The sequence below is a fragment of the Thermobia domestica genome, chromosome 4, assembly GCF_964235325.1.
Source record: "Thermobia domestica chromosome 4, izTheDome1.hap1.1, whole genome shotgun sequence".
Classification (NCBI taxonomy): Eukaryota; Metazoa; Arthropoda; class Insecta; order Zygentoma; family Lepismatidae; genus Thermobia; species Thermobia domestica.
Window position 1 is genome coordinate 239,528,837 of NC_137457.1, and position 21,133 is coordinate 239,549,969.

Consider the following 21,133-nt stretch of genomic DNA (forward strand, 5'->3'; position numbering starts at 1 on the left):
ATATTATATTGAATGTAGATAAAAATTTATTCTTTTAATGTATTGACCTGCATATGCTCTTCACGTACAGTTATGTAGACCTAATATATCTGCATGAATGTACGATTTGTTAATACAAGTAGAAAGGTCGTTCTGACTTGATTTACATCTTACTTTTTTCTTCTTTCAGGATACACTGTTGACCTCGCCATTACAACTGGAAGAAAGTAGTACTTAAGTCTGGATTCAGGTAGAAGAAGAATACACAGCATTATAATCCCTGGAAATTACAGCACATTTTACCAACAGCTGCATGTACGTGAGTAGACAACATAGAAGGTCATCAGCAAGGACAGCGCTGGAGGGTTTCTGTAGAAAGAGGGTGAACAGACTGATGACATTCACAGGCGATTGGTGGCAATGTGTACACAGTGCCCACCGTCATGTAAAACCGTATGCAACTGGGTGGGCGGCTGCAAAAGTGGACTATATCAACGGAGAATGGAACCAGTTCTGGAAGGAAAGTGACTGTGATAACACCAGTGAACATTTCAAGAGTAGAGAGGCTTATTCAGGACATAGGTGCATCACGCTCACGAAACTGTAGGCGGTCACGGGCATTGCCAGAATTAAATTGCACCTCATAGTACACGAACACTTTAAAATGGATAAGGTATCTGCAAGGGGGTTTCCCAATCCCTAAATGCAGCACGAGCATAACAAACGAAGGGCGCTAGCACAGATCTTCTGCAACGCTACAGCCAAAATCCAGAGGGCTCCATGTCAGAACTCGCGACTAACAACGAGACTTGGCCGCACTACAATGAGCCAGAGACCAAAGTCCAATCAATGCACGGGAAGCATAAAGGCAGGCCAAGGGCAAAGACTTTCCGTACACAACCCAAGTCCTCTGTAGGCAAACGCAAGTCCACAGGCTTCTCCGACAAGGATGAAATCATCCTTATTGACTTACTGGAACTGCGGTTCCACCATCAACAGCGAGTCATACGCGACAACTTTCGAAATTTGCGCTGATCAATTCAGAGGAATTGACCAGGAAACTGGGCGGAATATGTGTTCCTTTAACTCGACAACGCTCGCCCCCACTTGAGTCAGCCAACAATAACTGTATTAAGTGTTATGGATCCAGTGTCTGCAATGCCCAATTTATTCGTCTGACTTGGCTCCTGCCGATTATTACCTATTCGGGGCACTGAGATAACCGCTGCGTGGACATCATTTCGCCCACTTCCACGACTGCAAGACACTGTCCGGACTTTTGTGCGCCAGACTCAGAGAAAGCGGCTCGTAGAGGACGTAGAAAAGTTGCCACATCGGTGCCACAAATGTGTAGTTCTTAATGGAGACTATCTGGAGAAAGTTGATGTATCGGCTGAGGGATTATGTATAACATAAGTAACAAAAACAAAGTAAAAATTAATACAGAAGCCCACAGGGATTGCCAGATTTAATTGCACTTTATAGTACACGAACACCTTAAAATGGGTAAGGTGTCTGCAAGGGGGCTTCCCAAATCTCTAAATGCAGCACGAGCATAACAGAGCAAGGACGCTAGCACAAATTTTCTGCAACGCTACAGCCAGGTTCCAGAGGCCCTTCGTAATTTATATACAAAGTGGTCAAAAGTCAGATCACTGCCCACACTCACGAATTCTTGTTAAATGTCTTTCCTCATGGAGCACAGATGCTCTAAGAATATTCAATGAAGCTAAGAAAACATAATTAAACATTAAGATTGTTGTGTTGTAGTCTGTCGTTTTAAATATAACTTCGTTTTTTAACAGAAAGTTTGAATATTTTCTTTCTCCTTCTGCATTGTTATCTTAATAATACTTCATCAATTATGAACCGTTCCATTCTGTTGATCCTCTCACAACACATATTCAAAGTGATCATCCCGCACAAGAATGATAAGTTAATTTTTGCAAGCATACATACACATCCATATATATATATATATATATATATATATATATATATATATATATATATATATATATATATATATATATATATATGTGTGTGTGTGTGTGTGTGTGTGTGTGTGTGTGTGTAATGCATAATTAAACAAACTTCTTTAATTTGCTGCTCAAAATATATATTCCAATACTGAGTACGGCATGGCCTTAATTTGGTCTTCAGTGAGAGTTGCAAACGCGAACATAAATAAAATAACTTATACAATTTTTAGCATTGTCACTCACTAAAATACCTTTATTAAGTTGAAAAATATATTGCCGTTAATACAAATTCGCTACTAATATTAACAAACAGTACTCTTAAACTAAACCATTATTACGTCTCTAAATATTGATATTAAAGAATACCTACCTATAAATGTTTCTCTTGGACCAGCAAATTGGGATGTGTTACTACCTATTTTCACTGGAACATGTAAAATCAATGTTATTTATACCCACATTTTTTATAATGTTATACATTGTTATTAACGATTTTTCCTTATCAAATGAAAGTATTTCGCAAAAGAAGCTTATAATGAACTGACAGTAAAATTATAATAATAAGTTTGTATTTAAAACGATATGTAAAGTTTGGTGGATAATCTATAATACATTAATACTAGAAATACAATTTTTTTCTGTGCTGAAATAAACTAAAGGAAGAGTATAGGAATATGTATAATATAGTAAGTAACATATCTACGCCGCGTTATACATTCAAATTTGATAATATATAAGATGTAGATGTTTTCTTTACGATCATTAACAGGTATTGAACAAATTTCATTCTACAATACATAAAACAAATTTGGCGATTAAATCGTTACGATTAGATTAACAAAAGAACTTTAAAATAATATATACGCATTTTATATATTACATTTACGCATTTTATATTGTCCGACTGCAATTCACAAACAACAATATTAAGATATCCAGACCTACAGTACATATGAATTTTGTCTTGTTAGGTTAATGAAATACTATCGTACGAAGAGTTCATATGTGTTTTTCACAATCTCAACATACTTTGGAAATCAAAAATTACAAGCCGATTGTATTAAATTCTTGAATCTCTCTATCAGACAAATATATCTTCTGTTCGAAATGTTTATAATGCTTTGAAGAATAGACATAAACCGAATATATGAAGTTATGTTTACCATCCTGAGATGGCGTACTTTATTAATAATTTATTTCAATGCATTTTTCAGAACTGACTAACACTATAGTATAGCGCCTTGTATATTAAAATTAACGTTCTTTCCTTTTTAAGTTTGAAATGTATGCATTTTTAGTTACACAAACCACATATGTCATGCTGTTTTACAGTATTATCAGAATTCATGACTGCAATCTCTGATTTCTCTGTGAATATGTTCTTGAGTTATTTCAATCGACATTTTTGGAATCAGGAAATCGACGAAAGATGTTAGTAGAAGCAAAATCTGTACAGTAGTTCCTGGAGAAAAATTGATAAAACATAAATACTATAAACGGTCTAATTACTTATCCATCTTCTCAGGAGTTATGACAAAACACAACATTGTAACAGCATGGTACTAAAACTGATAGTTAATACATATTATTACCTCCGAATATTGACACCAACAAGATTTTACTATGTGCTGCTTACCTTGAAATGTCAACTTTATTCTAAAAAAAGTACCTTCAATTAAAGATGTGCCTTTTTTGATGTCTATTCCTACTTTTGAGTTTTTACCTCTTTCGCGATATCCAGTCCTCGGCTTCAGGTACATAATTCTTGGTTTCGGATAAGGGTATTCGAGTCTCGATTCTGAACAGATACATTTTCGTTTCTAGTACGGGCATCCGAATCTGTGCTTCGAATCCGGGATCATCGATTCTCCTCGGACACAGAACCGGGTATCTTTGAAACAAGCTACCTCGGATTCAAAACTTTCTTATCATATATACTTTGCAGTACTCCCTGAATTATATTAAGTTAGTTTCGGAAGAGGCCTGTTGGAACCACGTGTTACTTGGGTTTTACTAGAAACACCATTAGTACTATTGCAACAGGGATAAGTGGCAGAAATCCACCAATCAAAAAAGCGAATGTGTGATTTTATGGCATAATTTGCAAAATGGAGCACATGTATCGTCAATTTTCACTTTAAAGGTCCCAATACTATTTACGAAAATCAATAACATTTCCATGTTCAGAATCTATATGAAATATCAATTTACCCTAACATTTTTTCCAATTCTTGCAAAATTAAGTTCTAAATTAATATAATCTTTCAAACTATAAATTTACATTTTGGTCTTTATTAGGATCCAAGTATCCTTTGTTACATATTCAGCTACGGGTTGTTGGAGTCTCTCTGAATGTCGAGGGAACCCTTCAGAATACATCCCATCCAGTTTCTTCAATCCACCATTTCATTCGTTTCTAATCACCGTTGTCTCCTTTAGCCAAGCCTTCATAACCGTGGGACGTAAATTCAAAAAATAGTTTCGAAAGAGGCCTGTCCAAATAAAGTGCTGAGTACCGATATACCCTCTCAGAACTCAGGAAGATATCATACCCTTCTTTTATATGATTAGGGCAGCTCAAACAGGGCCACATGTAGGCAAAGTGTACGTGTGCACGCAGAGGCTGAAAGAAGCCCGAAAATTAAACCCTAATAAAATAGACTGAACGTCTCCCACACTAAGCATACTGGTAGATCACCTGAATTACTCGGGAATGTATGACATTTTTAAAATAACCAACAATCACTTTATTTTTAGCATAATCCTACATATAAGACCAAAATTGAATTGCAACTATTTTCTCTTTCTCCCCGCCTATTCCGAACACATGCTTTGCGATGTTGTTCTTTCTTGGAACGTATTTGTCAGCTGTACCAATTGCAACACTTCAACTTCTTCCAACTGGAGGCCGCGTTGAAATATTCATATCTATTATCAACAAACATGTTGTTAAGTCAATTGCCACGTAAACGACTGGAACACAACTACTATTATTATTGTTAGAAATAGGGAACAAGTTTACTTGCAATAGTCTAGACGTTCAAATGAAATGTAAATGTGTAACTGCTTTACTTATTTGATAAAACATAGTCATCTGATAGACTATCAAGTGTATAGATGAAGTAAGAAATAAAATTGGTTGTAATATTGCCTCCCATATATGACGAGTGTTAGCAGTAGCTATTTTGTTTAAATTTTAATAGCAGAGTGTGTAATTCAGATCAAAGTTTAAAGTTCTTTAATTTTTAAAACCTTGTATCATTATGCGGAAAACAGAAACTCAGTGTGTCATTTACCTAGCATACTTGCTATCCAATAAGGAAGGACGTGGTACCATTTTATTAGTTTGTGTGTCTCCTTCATAATATTTAGGGAAAGTGTATATATAAGCAAAAAGATTTTGATCAAGGATACTTAACTTAGTACTTACCATGTTGACTCGAAGAGTGTTCGTGTAGACCATTTAACGGTTTTCCTACAAATACACGAGAGTTCCATAATGCTTTCTCAAACAAAGAAGATAGTACACGTATAACAAATTATGGGTAGAAAAGAAAACAAATGTTAAAAGCAAGATTTAAATAGTACATTTACTATGACTCTTTGCAAATCCTCCTTGAAATCACGAAATATAAATGTGTAACATTTTGTACAAAAACAAAAATTGCTAACATTTAAAAAATGGAGCCCTATATTGTATCATATTGAAATATATCAAAAAATTTAGTTTATATTTTAACTGAAGGTAATGAAGTGAACGTATTACCAATAGTATTCAATTATCATCATCATCATAAGTATTATGCCTCTATAGGCATGTCACCTGCCGCAGCTGAGAAGCTTCCATGCTCCACGGTCCTCCGCTAACCTCTTCGTTTACACGTATGATCTTTCTGTTTTAATATCATCCATTAATTGTAGTCTCATTCGCCTTAAAGACTTGTAATAAAAGTAACTCTATACGAAAAGACAACGAATTGAAAGTGTAGGTAAGAGTTACTTTGAAATTATATAGAACAGGCAACTTAAGTGAGAGTTTTCAAAAAATTGCCATCAATTTAATCTGCAGCAAATAACAATGATTCATATAATATCACTTCCTTACACACACAAAACTTACTTTGTACGTCTTGTTACTTTATTTTCTATAGCAGTACAAGCGATATTTTGCCATACATAATTCTAAAGAATGATGATTATCTTACGCAGTTAAGAATTATAGAACGAACTTTGAGGTTACGTGAATTTTGCACCACAAAAATGATCAAAATCTTCCTTTTCTATAAACCAAACAATAGTATAAAATAGTAAAGTAGGTTAAAAATACAAAATCGCTACTTTCTTGTCTTTTACATGAACCATAGTATTAGTTCTATGGTTTTGTGTCTAAAGAAGATTTTTGAATTTTTCAGCGTCATTATTTCTACATTCGTTAATATAGCTTTCTCCGCCGATATCGCCAATATCGGTTTTTATTCTCATTGATAAATCTCGGCTTTTAAATTTCGAACCAGCCTGTTTACTATGGTAATGAAAACGCATATTGCCTGATGTTTTTCTATTACCTCAGTAAAAGATTGTGCCACATTTTAAAATCGCACATTTAACTTCATTTTAACACATTGGTAGCGGATAAGGATATCCGAGTGTCGATTCTGAAAACGTATATTTTCGTTTCTAGTACGGGCATCCGAATCTGAGATTTGAATCCGGGATCATCGACTTTCCCCGGATACAGAACCGGGTATGCTTAAAACAAGTTACCTCGGATACAAAACTTTCTTGTCAGGTATACTTTGCAGTACTCCCTGAACTATATTAAGTTAGTTTCGTAAGAGACCTGTTGGAAGCACGTATTACTTGGGTTTACTAGGAACACCATAAATACTATTGCGACGGGGAAAAGGGGCAGAAATTCATCAATCAGAAAACGAATATCTGGTTTTATGACATAGTTTGCTATATGGAGCACATGTATTATCAATTTTAACTTTAAAGGTCCCGATACTATTTACGGAACTCAATCTCTTTATTAGGATCCAAGTCTCCTCTGTTACATTTTCAATTACGGGTTGTTGCAGTCTCTCTGAATGTCGAGCTAACCTTTCCGAATACATTCAAATATAATTCCCTTATTCTATATGATTAGAGCAGTTCAATCAGAGTCACTTTTATGCAAGGTATGCATGTGCTCACAGAGGTTAAAAGAGACCGAATATTTATGAAAGTAAATAATGGAAAAATGTAATAAATCTTTTCTCTATCTTTATTTTTGTTTGTCTTTTAGAATTCAGAATATATGGATAAATATTTGATCGCCTGAATTATAATGGAATGTATGCAACTTTCAAAATAAACAATAGTGTTTTTTTTTCGTTTATAACCATTTACGAGGACAAAATATAAATGCAATTATTTTCTCTTTCTACTTCGCATCTTCCAAAAACATACTCTAGGATCCTGTTCTTTCTTGGTACGTATTTCTCTTGTGTAGTAATAACAACACCCCTATTTATTGCAAGTGTATGCCACATTGAATGATTCATACCTATTACCAACAAAGGTTATGTTAAGGAAATTCGCACGTGAAACGCCAACAAGAGAAGAGAATGAGATTATATATATCGAAGTTTAAGATGATTTATACACCAATCGATAGCACTAATGACGACTATTAAGAAACTGTAAGAAAAGTTTTCCGAATGCATATACCGTGTGAGTTTTATTAACATAGACGGTGTCCAGATAGTCCGTTGCCATCTCTAGAAATAGCCAACGGTGAGATTGATGAAAAACGAAAACACACGTTTGATCAAAGACTGCACAACGTATCAAAGCAAAATGTGTTGTCCCAGGGCCAACTGTAGGGCCGAAGGTAGGGTTCAACTGAACAATTTCAAATTGTAAGAGGGTCAAGTAGCATATTATTTGAAATCTATTGTTAAACGAAAGCAGATAGAACAAGTCTGGACGCATTGCTATAAATCTATGCAAACATCTTGCGTTTTAGTTTTTCGGTTTCGGTTTCTTTCACTTTAATTGGTATAACCAAAGTAAAGAGAGAAAATGTCCCTACTGCAGGATGCTACTCTTTGGGCCTATTAATGTGTAAAGAAAGAAAGAATCAAAGAAAGAAAAAAGGAAAGAAAGGAAACGACAAAAACAGGAAAAAAGAGACTGAGATTATGTAACGAAGTGGACAAGGGTTTATACACCAATCGAAAGCACTTAATTTTGCTAATTAAGATACTGTAATATTGTTGGTCCGAATGCATGCGCGGTGCGAGTCATATGCATGTTTAATTGCATGATTCTCCATTTTCACCGAATATTACATCAGTTTGTACTGGAAATGTTTTGAATAGTGTTTGAAACTGACTTCCTAGATATTCCCTTTTGACAAAAGTGCTAATTCGTAGTTCATTTACATGCGCATGGAATAACTACTTCCATTCGTATGTAGATATTTGTTTTGGTGAGTAGCAAGTTGCCGTCTGTGCGACCTAAGAGGAAGAAGTATAAAAACGAACCGGGGAAAATTAGCATGCATGCTTCCATGTATGGGGTGTTGGCTGCATGAATCGTATTAGGATACGACATATTTCGGAACATTTGTCACTATCACATTCTCTGCTATTGATTCAAGTAACATCAGGGTCGTGGCAAAACATGGTACGAACACTGGACGAGCTGTGCCTTCTTACATTGCCTGGACGATTGAAAGACAAGAATGAGAATTCAGCCGTAACTCCTGTTCTGCTTCTCGCAGGAGTAATTTGACATGGAAAGATTGTTCAGCTTATGTAATACTTGTTTGTTTACAGTTGCAAAACTGACACAAATGAATGTTGCTGATGTGCTACCACTTGTCACTGACAAAGTTCAAAGTTATCTCTGCAATAATAGAATAGTCGTTTCCAACAAGTGAATGAGAAATTGAATTTGCGGCAACCATCAATGGCATCATGGTTGAAATCTGTGAGAAGAATGATGCAGTATCTGACTTACTTGCTTTCACCGACTTTTCATGATTGATGCAGAAATACCGAGTGATAAACTTCCATCATAAAGAGCACGGTAGAATAAGCTGCTGGTGCTGATCTGTATCCGCCGGAGTCGCCCACGAAGCTCGAAGACAGATACTGACGACGAGAATAAATTGATTATATTTGGACACATGTTGGCACATGCAGGAAAATCACATAATTCGTAAGAAATATTCATAGACGCCAGACTCGTCTCAAATACGCCGATGGAAGAAAAACAGCTTCAATCCGGTGGTAACAGGGAAACTTTGCTGAAAAAAAAAATGCTGAAGGCATCCTTCCAAAAACACAATGACTCATTCATTTACAGTCCTAACGATTATTGCAATAGATGTTACGGTGTATGGAAAACTTATAATCAACTTAAAGGGACCTAGTGAAACTTTTAATCACTCGCCTGGCTATCAATGTCAAAACCAGAAAATTTGGCCCTTGATTTTCAACTGCTTCAGAACTTGGGACAATTACCTAAAAAGTTAGAAAACCTTGTGAAACTCGTGCGCGGTTATTGCAAGATTTTCCAGAGAAATCACCGTGCAGTGCTCATCATTCATCAATAACACTAGTCGACAAAAAGATACTTTTTCTCTGGCACACGGAAGAAAATACCTGATTCTCATAGACCTTATCACGTAGAATTCGTATCTGCAATCAGTTTTTCTCATCACTCTCAGTTTTACCGTGACAGAGGGATTTTCGGGAAATTTTCCCTCAAATTTCCTTTTTTTTAATTTACTATTTTCATACTTGTATCTTTGTAGCTCGAGTACCCTTAGGTATATACACACGCAAATTATATTGTGTGTTAGCTTGATTTATATTTAGTAAGCCCTCTAAGTTGCATGAGAATCGCATTATTCTTTCTAGAGAAATAAACATGTTTAGATAAAAATATGCTCTGTGTTTGGCTTCTGGGACATCTCTTTTGAGTGTCCAACGGTAATCAACTAGCATTTGTGAACTCCACTGTCCCTGTTTTTTCTTCTCCATGGCGAAAATATCGTGATGAAAACGTTCCCTATGCTCATCACTAAGAGCACCAAGGTTTTCAGGAAAGAAATCCAGGTGCGTGTCTAGAAAGTGAACTTTAAGCGGCATGTTGAAACCCATTTCTTTTAATGATTGCCGGAAATCCCTCACAATTTCAAGGTAATTTGGGGCTTTCTGGTTTCCTAAAAAATTCTCTATTAAACATTCAAATGAGCATCAGGCTGCTTTTTCAACCGGAGTTAAGAGATCCTCAAATTTTTGGTCACGAACCAAACATCTTATTTGGGAGCTTACAAAAATTCTTTTCTTGATTCTAGTGTGACTAACCTGAGGAAATTTTTCCTTGAGGTACCAAAATCCAACATTACTTTTGTTTATTGCCTTAACAAAGTTTTTGATGAGCTCCAACTTTATGTGAAGAGAAGGTAAAATTATCTTCTCAGGGATCACCAGTGAAGAACAAACAACATTCTTCTGTCCAGGAGTTAATACACACTTTGGCCATTCCTTCTTGATGTAATGTTCCGCTTTGTTCCTGCTGTCCCATTCGCAGAGGAAGCAAGAATATTTCGTATATCCAGCTGCAAGCCCATTAACAAAGAAATAACTTTTAAATCACAGCAAACGATTAACTTGTATTTCAAATACTGAATTCTTTCTACCACTATTTTGACGTTTTCATAGGTTTCCCTCATATTAGGTTGCATAAGCCAAAGGCACTGAAGGAAATTTGTTGCCATTGTGCAGAAGGACAGCCTCCAAACTAGTTTTGGAAGAGTCAATAAACAATCTCCACTCTGTACTTATATCTGCATGTCTGAGTGTATCCATCAAAGCACATACATTATTACAATATACTAAATGATTTTCTTGAGAATACTGGTTATGAAACTCTGTATGACGGTTTCGAGAAATACACACTTTAGTGTCACGATGGAGCAGATTCCAACCTTTAAGTCTTGAAGCAAGAAGTTCTGCCTGTATCTTCGTGAGTTTTAAATTCCGTACGAGGTCTTTTAGTTCACCCAGAGTTATCAGATGGGAATCCAATGTAGATGTGTTTCCTACATAAATAGGATCATCTTCTTCATTTGGAACTTCAGTAGTTGCCTCAAGTACGTAATCTTCATTTACCGTAAGATGATCAGGAGGTACTGGTACAGGTAATTCTGCACTGTATGGAACTGGCCTAATTGCTGATGGTAAATTAGTGTACTGTACTATGTGCTTACATTTATTGGTTATTCCTTTTATCTATGTCATACAAAAGTAGCAGTCTGAAGAATGATATTTTGGTTCCCTCCAGATCATCGGTACTGGGAAGTTCATGTTTCATTCACCATTTGCCCACCTGGTCAGACGTTTCACGCAAGTACAACAAATGTAGTGAGGAGCCCTATTCTTATCTTGGTCTCCTACACAGCAACCAAAATATAACTGATAACACTTCCTCACAACTGGAGTAAAACATCGACGTTGCGATTTAAATGTCAGCTCTCCACATAATAACAGAAATTGTCCGGGTGATTTACACACTTACTCGGCATCGTGTACCCTGTAAGGTATCACACACGCATACACACACGAATCTACACTCCGTCAATCATGAAGCTGCACAAACGTAATCTAACTCAGTGCATCACCACACAACACAATCTATTCGAACTCCACAATGCACAAACACTTCAAGTTATACGTGGCCACATCTAAAACACATCCAGCTTGGACCGTCACTCAACGCTACTAACAGTCATCAGGCTACGTGAACCATCATTTTTTGTGCATTGTTGCCAGATCAAAGTATTAAAAAGCGACTTATTTTCCACATAAAGCATGCATGTATTTGTGCTTGTATTTGAGTACCCATCTATGTGCCGACAATAATACGTCAACGTTAGGTTTTTGTGTTTGGTAAAAGCCTTGCATAGTATATTCTTTATTACCTATAAATAGACACCAGAGTTTATATTTCTAGAAAGAAAAATGCGATTCACTTGAAATTAAAATTATTTATTAAGTAGACCATAAAACTATGTTTTAGTGCAGTTCCTGATTCTTTATCACTATATACAAAAAGCAGGTTGAGACAAAAAAAATCTTATAAACTACTTTTGGAAGGAATTTCCAACAAAATCCCTCTAGAAATTCCCTCGTACAAAAATGGCAACATGGTGTACACATCATTGAAAATATGTTTTATTGGAAGTCCAATGAGGTATAAACCGTGCTTATATTGTAATTTGCCTGGAAGTTATATGCCATTTTATTTGCTCTAATGAATATGGTAAAATGAACGGTACACAGCATATTTTTATATAAATATGTTTAATTCTCTAGAAAAAAATCATGCGAATCTTATGAATCTTAGAGGTCTTACTAACTATAAATCAAGTTAACATACAATATAAGTTGTGTTTTTATATATCTAAAGGTACCCGAGCTACGGGTACAACAATTGTTTTTTTTTAATTGAGGGAAATTTTCCCGAAAATTCCCCTGTAACGGAGAAACTGAGGGTGATGGAGAAAAGCTGATTGCAGATTTGAATTCTATGTGAAAAGTTCTATTAGAATAAGGTATTTTCATTTCTCTGCCAAAATCTTGTTGACTAGTGTAATTTATAAATTATCAGTATTATTGGAGATCTCTTATGGATCTTGATTGGTCACGCTGAGGAAAAACAGAAAGATCCACTTGAATGTTTGCCTGTCCCAACAAGTTCTAATATGCTGTCAAACTGCCTCGCTTCTAAGCTGTGGTTCTCAACCTGAGTTGTGCACGTTCTGCTCAGCGTGAAAAATAAGCAAGGTTGGTGCAAGCTAGAGACGAAATTAAAGTATATTTCTAATGATAAGTATTATGAATATTCTAACAAAGACGTTAACATCACATTAAAATTGTATAAACACAAGATAAATATTAGATAAGAATTGTTATTTCATTAAGGAAAACTGTGATATCAAATAAGTGTACTGTACTACTATGGTACGAAGAAGTTTGGCTGTAAATAAGTATAAATTGGTTGTATAATAACAACAACAACAACAACGATAATAATAATAATAATAATAATAATAATAATAATAATAATAATAATAATAATAATAATAATAATAATAATAATAATAATAATAATAATAATAAAAGGGCCAGACATACGAGATTAAGCAGGTGTGTCACTTATTCAGGATTACGAAATAAAATGCAAGGTATGGAAGGCTTGTAATCACTGTTCTGAAGGTTGGCGAGAACTGTTTCCTGCTCTGCAAGGGGAAATCACATGTCCAACAACTATGAGACAAACTATTCCTCTGATTGTTAGGGATCTGGAGTGCGAAAAACATGTCAAGAAATTGACTCAACAGTGTATATACAATATGATGAATGCATCAGGAGAACTTAAGACAGATTAGTGCTCAACATTAAGTGTTAGTTGAAGAATTTAGGCATAACTCTTTGCACCAACGTCTATCTTTTTGAACAAAGACATTTAATTTGGTTATCATCAAAGATAAAGATAATAAATAGGCTGGTTTACATTGATCAAGACCAGGTAGTAAGACATTTGTTATTGAAAAGCACAAGAAAAAACGAATGATATAGACACACTAAAACACAACCCTACTCCTAAAAGGTTTTCGTTTCGTGTAAAAAGCTCAGAGTTGTGCTGCATAGACCACTCCGTATCGGTCATGTTGCCAAAATATTATAACAAATTTTCACCCAATAAGATCTGCAATATAGACATCTGCATATAAATTTAGTTTTGGAAAGTACTGTTCATATTTCTCTGCAAAAACGAGTGTTCTTAAATAAACAATTCGAAGCCCATTTGTAACGAACGAACTTCTCTATCCAAAAGATAGGCACCTATTTAATATAGAAGGGGCTATATAATACATAAATATGATGAGTGGTATTACCAACAAAACAAATGGTTTCTTCAGAATAAACTTTGAAACTGTAATAACTTTCTTGTAATACAGTCTTATTGCTCGAGCTTGCCTGTATATTATATTCCCAATACACTTCCAGATGTTATGGATAATGTGATGACTACACAAAATGTTAGTTTTTATTTCTGTGTAAATATTTGTTTAAGTCCTATTTGCTCGTTCCATCTTCTCAAAAGTAAGAGATTCAATCTTCATTTCTTTGTTTTATTTATTAGCTACATCACAATCTAATGGAAGAGCAATATATTTTTAAAGGAAGAAGAAATGTAACGTGTACACCGTATGAAGAAATCTCGTTCGTACGAATGGGTAGTTTCTTAATTATTATTTAAACTGTGAGTTGTGTGCTAGATTACATACTATTATCGGTTTAGTACAGAGATTATAGTAGAGATGGAATATATTCTTAAGAAACTTAGTTAATTAGAAAAGACCGCTTTTGGCTATATTTTACCATCTTTACTCTAAAACAATCAACGTTAAACCTACAATGATTGATTTGCACCAGTTCTGGTTAAGAGAATAGACGGTACCTAATTCTAAGAACGATAAGCTTCCTTGCTTTCTCTAAGCTTTTTCGCTCTACGTAGATCAATATTGAGACTGTATTTATTCCAAAATTCTCTTCTCATTCTTTTCCCGAATTAAACTTACAGTTGTGACCAGCAGCATTTTCGAAATCTTCGTGTTAACTTTCGAAATGTCCATATTGTAATATATGGTAGACAAACGGTGTATGATTTCTCATTTCAAGCACTTTTGCTACAGAAAAGTTACATACAAGTCCACCTACACAGTACTATATATAAATAGGTGTGGTTAGTAGTAATGCTCTTTTGATGGGTAGTGCAAAGATCTTAAGGCTGATGGTCATGAATCTCCTGCTGAGATTTGAAGGGAACCTCTTACACGTAGCAGCACAGAGGTGGGCTGGAGTCTTTTGTGCAACGCAACGCGGAGATTGGTAAGGTTAAGAAGTCGCTCCCTGCCAGAGCAGCTAGGAAAGAAACGTAAGAAACGTTGATCAGCTATAACTGAAGTATTTTACCTCTTGCATGCTGTTTTATAGTTGAAATTGGAGGCGGAACCTGTGGACGGTTGTAGAGCTCTAGTTCTGACTCTCCATGTCATCCTCATATTTTTTCGGACACGAAGTCAATCAGCTGCTTGTAATCTTTGTGGAAAAGTACGCGGTGTTAATTAGAAATATGAGGGGGTTTTGGACCCAAAAGTAAGGGAAGATAATGTGAAAAATTATTTTTAGATTAGGAACAATCGCAAACACAAACAGAATACTGGTCAGACTAGTTGTAATGTACTAACCTATGAGACCATAATTTATAAAATGTTGTTGTAAAAAAAAAAAGAATGTTGGTAACTTATTTTGTCCCCAATTTCTACGACAGGACCAACACTTGAGGTAAAAATATGCTGATGAATTATGAAAACATAAAACTAATAAATGAAAAAGTTGTTGGCATGATTTTCTACATCGCGAGTAGATGCTACATGGATTATGAATCAAGTTAGTAGTACAAGTTAGTAGTACAAGAATGATTACTTACAAGATGAATCACATAAGTAATTATTAAAATAGTCATGGTGGAGTCTGATATTTTGAATATAACATTACACTAGTCAACAAATTGAATTTTTTTCTAACTGGAATGAAAGTACCGTTCTTTACTAATTTGGAGTCGCTGAATTCAATGGTGTATTTAGAAATTTTCTATCACGTCACATTTCTGAGTTACAGAATATGGCCAGTTTCTATATCCCATATAGGCTCATTATATAAAGCGCATCATACATTGGGATAGTAAAGTAGTAAATCATTCTTTTCTGCATCGAAACTGCAAAGACACACAAGAGAAATTTGTTTTACGTGGCACTTGCTTGTAACTGCTGGAAATAAATTCCTGATGATCTTCTTTTGTGTGATTTAGTGTGGGACTCCCAGCACAAAAATCAACAGTAGTCTCCCATCATTGAAGCATCCCATCTGCGTTGGCACTGGCGTTCCATTTGGGAAATTTCTTGGTGGAATCGCCCATTGTTCATCACTCACGTCATACAAGTTTGGAGGGAAAAGTCCAAGTGAGAATCAAGGAAATGTAGCTTCAATGACATGCCACAGCCTAAAACTTGATAGGTTGCTATCAAATCATCGACCAATTGTACATAGTGAGGACTCCTGTATTTCCCTAGGAAACCGTCATATAACGCAGCAAATGCATTCCATGCAGCGACTTCAAAAGGGTTCATTTTATTTTCAAAACCTGGGTCATGAAGTAATTTCCTTATATGAGGGCCAGTAAAAATCCCTGCTGCAACCTTTGCTACATTTAAGTTGGGAAATTTTTCCCTTGAAAGTTACCCTCTCTTTGTCCAGAACCTTCACAAATGTACTCATTAAACCAAGTTTAAGGTGGAGTGGGGAAAGTAAGATTTGGTTAGCATCAATCAGTGGAAGATGTTGTATATTTTGCTCACCAACTGTGTATTACTCACACTTAGGCCAAACCCTGTGTACATAGTGGTATGCACTGTCTCGGCTGTTCCACAAACGCAAAAAGAAAAAAAAATTACTTTGTGTATCCTACCTGCAGACCGTGGAGGATGGCTACAACTTTAAGATCACAACACACTTTCCACTTAAAAGAGTTGTATTTTATGGCAGACAGCCCTTCATCCACAGTTTGATACGACTCTTTCATGCCTACTGCGTGGGCAATGGATATGGACGGCCACTGATTGCCGTTATGCAGAAGCACTGCCTTTAAACTCAACTTAGAGGCATCAATAAATAGACGCCATTGCATTGGGTTATGTTCAATTCCAAGTGTATGCAACAGTCCATTCACATCGGTACACACACATATTGAATTCTCCATCCGATAGAACAGTGCGAATTCCTTCTCTCGACCCCTGTACAGTGAAATAGACGTGCCTGGTGCTAAAATGTCACTGTTGTAGCCTAGACCCAAGTAATTGGGCCACATTTTTTTCTCAAATTCAGGTCTCGCACTAAGTCATTAAGTTCAGGTGCTGAACGAGGTGAGGCAACTGGTCATTTTCAAATTTCCTTTCTGATAAAGAATCACTTTCACTTTTGTTGCTACAATCCTCACTTTCAGTCACTGTGCTTGATGTTGCCGAGCATATTGGCAATTCCGACCCGTGCGGTACCGTTTTCATTGCTGACATCACGTCGGCATACACAATAGAAAGTTTATTTTTACTGGAATAACCTGAAACACTAGTGAGACAAAAGTAAGAATCCGTTTTGTGGTCCTACAGTTCACGCCAAATCATGGACATTCCGAACTTCATTGCTCGTTTCTTTCCTTTCATCCACTCAATTAGTGTTACCACACATGATACACAACATACTTGAGGTGCCCATGATTTATCTTGATCGCCTAGGGGACAATAAAAGTAGCTTTGTATGCTGTTCGTATCAGTTGCGAAATTTGTTTCTCTATGATTTTGGTGTAAATTTAAAGCACACGTAACAGAAGCAGTTTGGATTTGTAACACAACCGAGTTTACGGTTTCGTGATTCGTATAGTTCAAACTTGACTATATTTTTATCCAAACCACAGTAATAAAATATTCTATTCACAACACGCTGTCCAATACAACTGAGTAAAGCGGATGAACTGCAGCAACTATACTTCCACCACGATAAAAGACAAATAAGGCAACAATCACGAGAAACTCCCACCGGTTTATTTATCACGGGGAAAGATCTAGCCGACTGTTATACTCCACATGTTTTAATTTTTCTTTAGTTCAATAGTGTTGCCAGCAATATAAAAAATTTCGGCGGCAACGTAGCACCGGAAGTGACGTCACTCATAACTCGAAATGATACGTGCTGGAAAATTTTGCGTTAGGAATTTGGATTCAGCGCATCAGAATTAGTAAAGAACACATATTGGCACTGCAGTTACAAAATGGCTGTCACATAGTGTTATGTTTTAAATAAAAAGTTTGGTTGTCACCTTTGTTTCTCTTCTGGATTGTTCTATTAATTACATTTCACCAATTATGTTGTTTTTTTTTATTATGTTGATCACCTTAAAACACATATTCGGTGTAATCACCCTCCAAACATTGATGAGTACACCTTTCCAGGCATCTAGCAATATATATATATATATATATATATATATATATATATATATATATATATATATAGAGTGTCCGTTATTTTGGATAATTCCGTGTTGCGATACGCACACTCTCCAAATGTGTTCTGTATCATCATAAACACCCATTAGTGAAATAGCAGCTCCCTACGAGGCCGTTAACCCTTGCCGACTTGACGACGAAGTCATGAAATGGCGTTTACACATTATAATGTAATTTAGACATTCCTATCGTGATAACGGAGAAACTAAAAGAGACAGAGAAAATAAACTTTGCAGGAAGCAACTAGAAAAAGGGCGACATCTTCTCTTGTATTGGAAAATATCACCAGAAGAAAAGTGTTGCCAACCCAAAACAAAGTCATGATTTTGTAAGTGGAATGACCTAAGCAGAATATCATCATTGGAAGCAGCAACGAAAATAAAGGCAATAGAGATTGTAAAGGCAAATGAATGTTGCAAACGTTTCGAGCAATAACGTGTAACATGTGTTGGCGTACACAGGGAGTGACGTACGAACGTTTTGTACACCTTAATTTAGATATTTACAAGAATTGTTTGCATTGACTCTAAGTCTAGAAGCATCCGCTGAACAATGTCGCCATCAGCAGAAGGGATAATCACGTACTGACAGGTATTTTCGGTATATTGTTAAAGCAGAGAATTAAGGTTCGCACAAGATGGCAACGCTGCACAGCAGCGGCTTTTTTACTTTCGATTTCATCATGATTTTTAGCGTCCTTAAAAACCCACGAGTTCATAAACCCATGAAAATTGAACGCTGTTTTCATATTTTTACCAGGTTGTTAGGATTCTAACCCGCTGTGCGGCGTTGCTACATTTCACAAAACTTACTTGTTAGCTTCCACAAGATATTGTATATCTCGGTCAGTTATCTATCTCGCATAACCACGGTTCTACTCCTAATGCCCTACCACCTTGCATTATAGGTTTTAAAGCATATAGCACTAGTGAGCTTTTCCGAGTTATTGTATCTCCCAAACTCAATTTTTCTCTTCTGTTGATGGTAATACTGTTCATCGGATGCTTCTAGACTTAGAGCCAACGCAAACAATTCTTATAAATATTTCATTTAAGATGTATAAAACATTAGTACCTCACTCCCTGTGTGTGCCAACACATATTACCAATGATTTTTCGAAAAGTTTGCAACACTCATCTGCCTTCTCAATCTCGTTTGTCTTTATTTTCATTACTGCTTCCAATGATAATATTCAATTTAGGTTATTCCTTTTACAAAAACAAAACTTTCCCTTGGGTTGGCAACACTGTTCATCCGGTGATATTTGTCAATACAAGATCAGATGTCACCCTTTCTGTAGTCGCTTCGTGAAAAATTTCGTTTCTCTGTCTCTTTTAGTTTCTCCGTTATCACGGTTGGAAATTCTAAATTATATTATAATGTTGAAACGCCACTTCATGTCTTTGTCGTGAAGTCGGCACGGGTTAACGTCCTGGTAGGGAGCTGCTATTTCACTAATGCGTGTTTATGGTCACATATAATAAACTTCGTGGGTGTGTATTTCAACGCGAAATTACCCAAAATAAAATAAATATGCATAGCTAAATACTGTTCTTCAATTTGCTGCTATAAATATAAATTCAAGTACTGACTAAGTACATCATGATCTAAAAGTTGATCCCAGAAAGAGTAGCAAAGGTGTAACATAAATAAATCAACTCATACCATCTTTAGCACTGTCATTCACTAAAAACTCGTTCATCTATTGGAGAATGTGTAACTCTTAATACAAGATTCGGTACTAATAAATTTACTCTAATAGTAATAGTAATACGAATACTAATAATACTCTAAATTTAAACAATTATTACGTTTCTTGAATACTGGTGTATAGAAATACCTACTAAATACTGTCCCTTTTGGATTGCCAGATTTGGAATGGACACGATTTATATTCACTGGAACATGTAAATATTAATGTTATTAATATTCATATTCTTATAATTTTATATATTGTTACTAATGATTTTTCATTTAGGAGTAAAAATATATTAGCAATAAAAGGAGTTTATAACGAAACAACAATAGTAGGTACCTAAACCAAGATTTAAATGTGACAATTAAGCACATAATACAATAATACTAGAAATAAAGTATTTTTCTCTGCTAGTCTAAATTAAAGGAAGAATAAGTGAATGTGTATAATACAACAACTAACATATCTACGGCGCATGAATATTTCAGGTTGATAATATACACGAGGTACATGTTTTCTTTACGATCACTAACAGTAATTTACTGAATTAATTTACCTACACATAAAAGTAATTTGACGGTTAACTCGTTACCCTTGAATTAAAAAAAATAAAATAGATACACTTAATTTTAATGTGACATTATGTCGATTTAATTCCAGAAACAAGATATACAAGATTTCCAAACCTACATTTACATTTTGACTTTTTAGATAATTGAAACACGATAGTGAGAATTTTCATGAATGTTTTTATGATGTATACATAGTTGGATAACCGAAAATTACAAGCTCACTAAATTAAAGTTGAAAATCTCTGTATATATATATATATATATATATATATATATATATATATATATATATATATATATATATATATATATATATATATATATATATATAACATTTCTTCTGTTCTAAACATTTATGATGCTCTTAGAGCTACACATAGAACGAAATTGTTAAGTTAATGTCGACAATTGAGGAATGACATACTAAGTGATCCACTTATTAAAATGCATTTCATTCAGGATCCACTAACGCTATAGTTAGGTCTCTGCTTATCAGAATTAACAATCTTTTGTTATTAATAATAAATTTATAAATTGTTCCTTATACAAAGAAAATGTCATGCTTTGATATTATCTGAATTCATAACTACACTCTCTGAATTATCCGTGAACATGTTCTCCAGTATATTTCAGTCAATAAGCTTCAATATCCTACTTTTTCACTACTATCGTAGCTTCAACATGTTGAATGTTTATCAAACACAATGTAGTTTGA

The 21,133-nt window shown here is 35.2% G+C and overlaps 1 protein-coding gene across 1 annotated transcript in view; it reads right to left on the reverse strand.

Moving 5' to 3' along the window:
- LOC145683923 (uncharacterized) overlaps positions 1–21,133 on the reverse strand; it is a 443,098-nt gene that overhangs the window by 28,957 nt on the left and 393,008 nt on the right. Inside the window, exons 18-20 of the mRNA XM_081755604.1 lie at positions 19,995–20,048; positions 5,392–5,436; positions 2,332–2,385 (exon numbers count right to left, since the gene is read on the reverse strand). Of these exons, the coding sequence (XP_081611730.1) occupies positions 2,332–2,385; positions 5,392–5,436; positions 19,995–20,048 (153 nt within the window). The remainder of the gene's footprint in view (positions 1–2,331; positions 2,386–5,391; positions 5,437–19,994; positions 20,049–21,133) is intronic.